Genomic DNA, 2,584 nt, shown 5'->3' with positions numbered 1-2,584 from the left:
CACACACACACACACACACACACAGAGCATGTTGTAGCACCCATTTCTTCTTACTCACTGTTTCTTATTTATTGGCGGCGGCTCATTTTGTCCTTGTGCTCGAGTGCTCATGACCGTCAGATGAGCAGGAGAGCCTGTGTCTCGCTGTCTGTCGTTCAGCTCTCATCCTGCATCTGCTTATGCTCACGGAGGAAACAATCACATGCTGCAGTGAAAGCCTTGTGTCTCTATTATAGTATGTAACTCCATTATCGTCCAGCTCTAATCTGCTAAAAGCGACTATATGGCATGATGATATTAAGATACTATGAACATTTTATCATGATTTAAGCTGCTTTGAAATGATGTGTATTGTGAAAAGCGCTTTATAAATACAGTTAGAGTTGACTTCATAATGTTGAATCACCATAAGAAATAAAATTACATGAAAATGGATAACAGAATTTGATTTGGCATAAATGATGCGGTCACTAAGTTAAGGACAGAATTGTGGCTTATTTATTAATGCGCTAAATTTCTCCCACAAATATTTTTTCTTACAATAACTTTGGCTTTTCATCATCTGTGTTGCCCTGGTAACTTAGCATCTGTGCGGTCGTGGTAACTCGGCATCTGTGTTGCCCTGGTAATACAGCATCTGTGTTACCCAGGTTACTCGGCTTCTGTGTTGCCTTGGTAACTCGGCTTCTGTGTTGCCTTGGTAACTCGGCATCTGTGTTGCCCTGGTAACTCGGCATCTGTGCTGTCGTGGTAACTCGGCATCTGTGCTGTCGTGGTAACTCGGCATCTGTGCTGTCGTGGTAACTCGGCATCTGTGCTGTCGTGGTAACTCGGCATCTGTGCTGTCGTGGTAACTCGGCATCTGTGCTGTCGTGGTAACTCGGCATCTGTGCTGTCGTGGTAACTCGGCATCTGGGTTGCCCTGGTAACTCGGCATCTGGGTTGCCCTGGTAACTCTGCATCTGGGTTGCCCTGGTAACTCAGCATCTGGGTTTCCCTGGTAACTCTGCATCTGTGCTGTCGTGGTAACTCAGCATCTGGGTTGCCCTGGTAACTCTGCATCTGTGCTGTCGTGGTAACTCAGCATCTGGGTTGCCCTGGTAACTCTGCATCTGTGCTGTCGTGGTAACTCAGCATCTGTGTTGCCCTGTTAACTCTGCATCTGTGCTGTCGTGGTAACTCAGCATCTGGGTTGCCCTGGTAACTCTGCATCTGTGCTGTCGTGGTAACTCAGCATCTGTGTTGCCCTGTTAACTCTGCATCTGTGCTGTCGTGGTAACTCAGCATCTGGGTTGCCCTGGTAACTCTGCATCTGTGCTGTTGTGGTAACTTAGCATCTGGGTTGCCCTGGTAACTCTGCATCTGTGCTGTTGTGGTAACTTAGCATCTGTGTTGTCGTGGTAACTCAGCATCTGGGTTGCCCTGGTGACTCAGCATCTGTGCTGTCCTGGTAACTCAGCATCTGTGTGTCAGATGCTGATTCTCTTTCTCTTTGTGTGTGTGTCAGGATCTGAAGAAGGTGCTGTCGTTCCCTCCGTATCCGGGAGAGTTCCTGCATCCGGTGGTGTACGCCTGCACAGCCGTCATGCTGCTCTGCCTGTTTGCCTCCATCATCACCTACATAGTGCACCACAGGTAGGGCGCGCGCACACATAAACACCACTAACACAGTGTCCCTTAATTCATGACTTGTTTTTATCTACAATAATCAAGGCGTTTGAATTTAAGATGGACAAAACCTGCTCATGTAACCTTTAAATCATCAGATCAACCGCTGAAATGTTTCCTCGGCTTCTGAAGGTCAATCAGAAATGTTTATATTGCTTGTTTTTAGTTTGACTTAGTTTTATTTCTTTGTTTACTTCAGTGTTATTTTAGTATCCCTGAGATACTATTATAATATTATTTATGGATATTTTTTTATTAACGTTTATTTTCAAATTGAAAATGTTTATTTTAAATTGAAATAATATTTCACAATATTACTGATTTTTACTGTATTATTGATCAAATAGATAGTCTTTGACTTTCAAAAATTACAAAATATTACTGACCCCAAACTTTTGAAAAGTATTGAATTAGTTTTAGTTTTGAATTAATTTGTTTATTCATTTTTTGTTTTGTCGTTTTATTATTATTATTATTGTTTCCATTTGATTTCAGTTATACTTTGTTAGTACATCAAGTTAAACTAAATGAAAATGATAAATATTGCCTTGGCAACTAGCTAAAATAAAAATTATGTTTTTACTGTATACTTTTTTTATGTTGTCAATTTCATTTTATTTTTAGTTATAGTATTTTTTTGTGTTTGTCATAATTTTTTATTATTTTCATTTAATATGTCTAATATGATGTTTTAGTTTTTATTTCAGTTTTAGCTATTTTAGTACATCAAAAAATAAATGAAAGATAGTTAAATAAATAAATCAATTAATTAATTAATTAATAAAAAAATTCCCTTTGCTGTTAGCTAAATAAATAAATAATTGGTTTTAATACTAAATAATTAATTAATAAATATGTTTTAAATAAATAATAAATAGGTGTTGCCTTATTTCAGTTGTTAATTTACGTGAAAAAA

At 38.7% G+C, this 2,584-nt stretch overlaps 1 protein-coding gene across 1 annotated transcript in view; it reads left to right on the top strand.

The window, feature by feature from the left end:
* Positions 1-2,584, top strand: part of LOC107570923 (adhesion G protein-coupled receptor A3-like) — a 100,720-nt gene that overhangs the window by 77,942 nt on the left and 20,194 nt on the right. Inside the window, exon 14 of the mRNA XM_016257206.1 lies at positions 1,508-1,624. Within this exon, the coding sequence (XP_016112692.1) occupies positions 1,508-1,624 (117 nt within the window). The remainder of the gene's footprint in view (positions 1-1,507; positions 1,625-2,584) is intronic.

The sequence above is a fragment of the Sinocyclocheilus grahami genome, unplaced genomic scaffold, assembly GCF_001515645.1.
Source record: "Sinocyclocheilus grahami isolate Dianchi unplaced genomic scaffold, SAMN03320097.WGS_v1.1 scaffold1522.1, whole genome shotgun sequence".
Taxonomy (NCBI): domain Eukaryota; kingdom Metazoa; phylum Chordata; class Actinopteri; order Cypriniformes; family Cyprinidae; genus Sinocyclocheilus; species Sinocyclocheilus grahami.
This window is presented reverse-complemented; position numbering and strand designations above follow the sequence as displayed.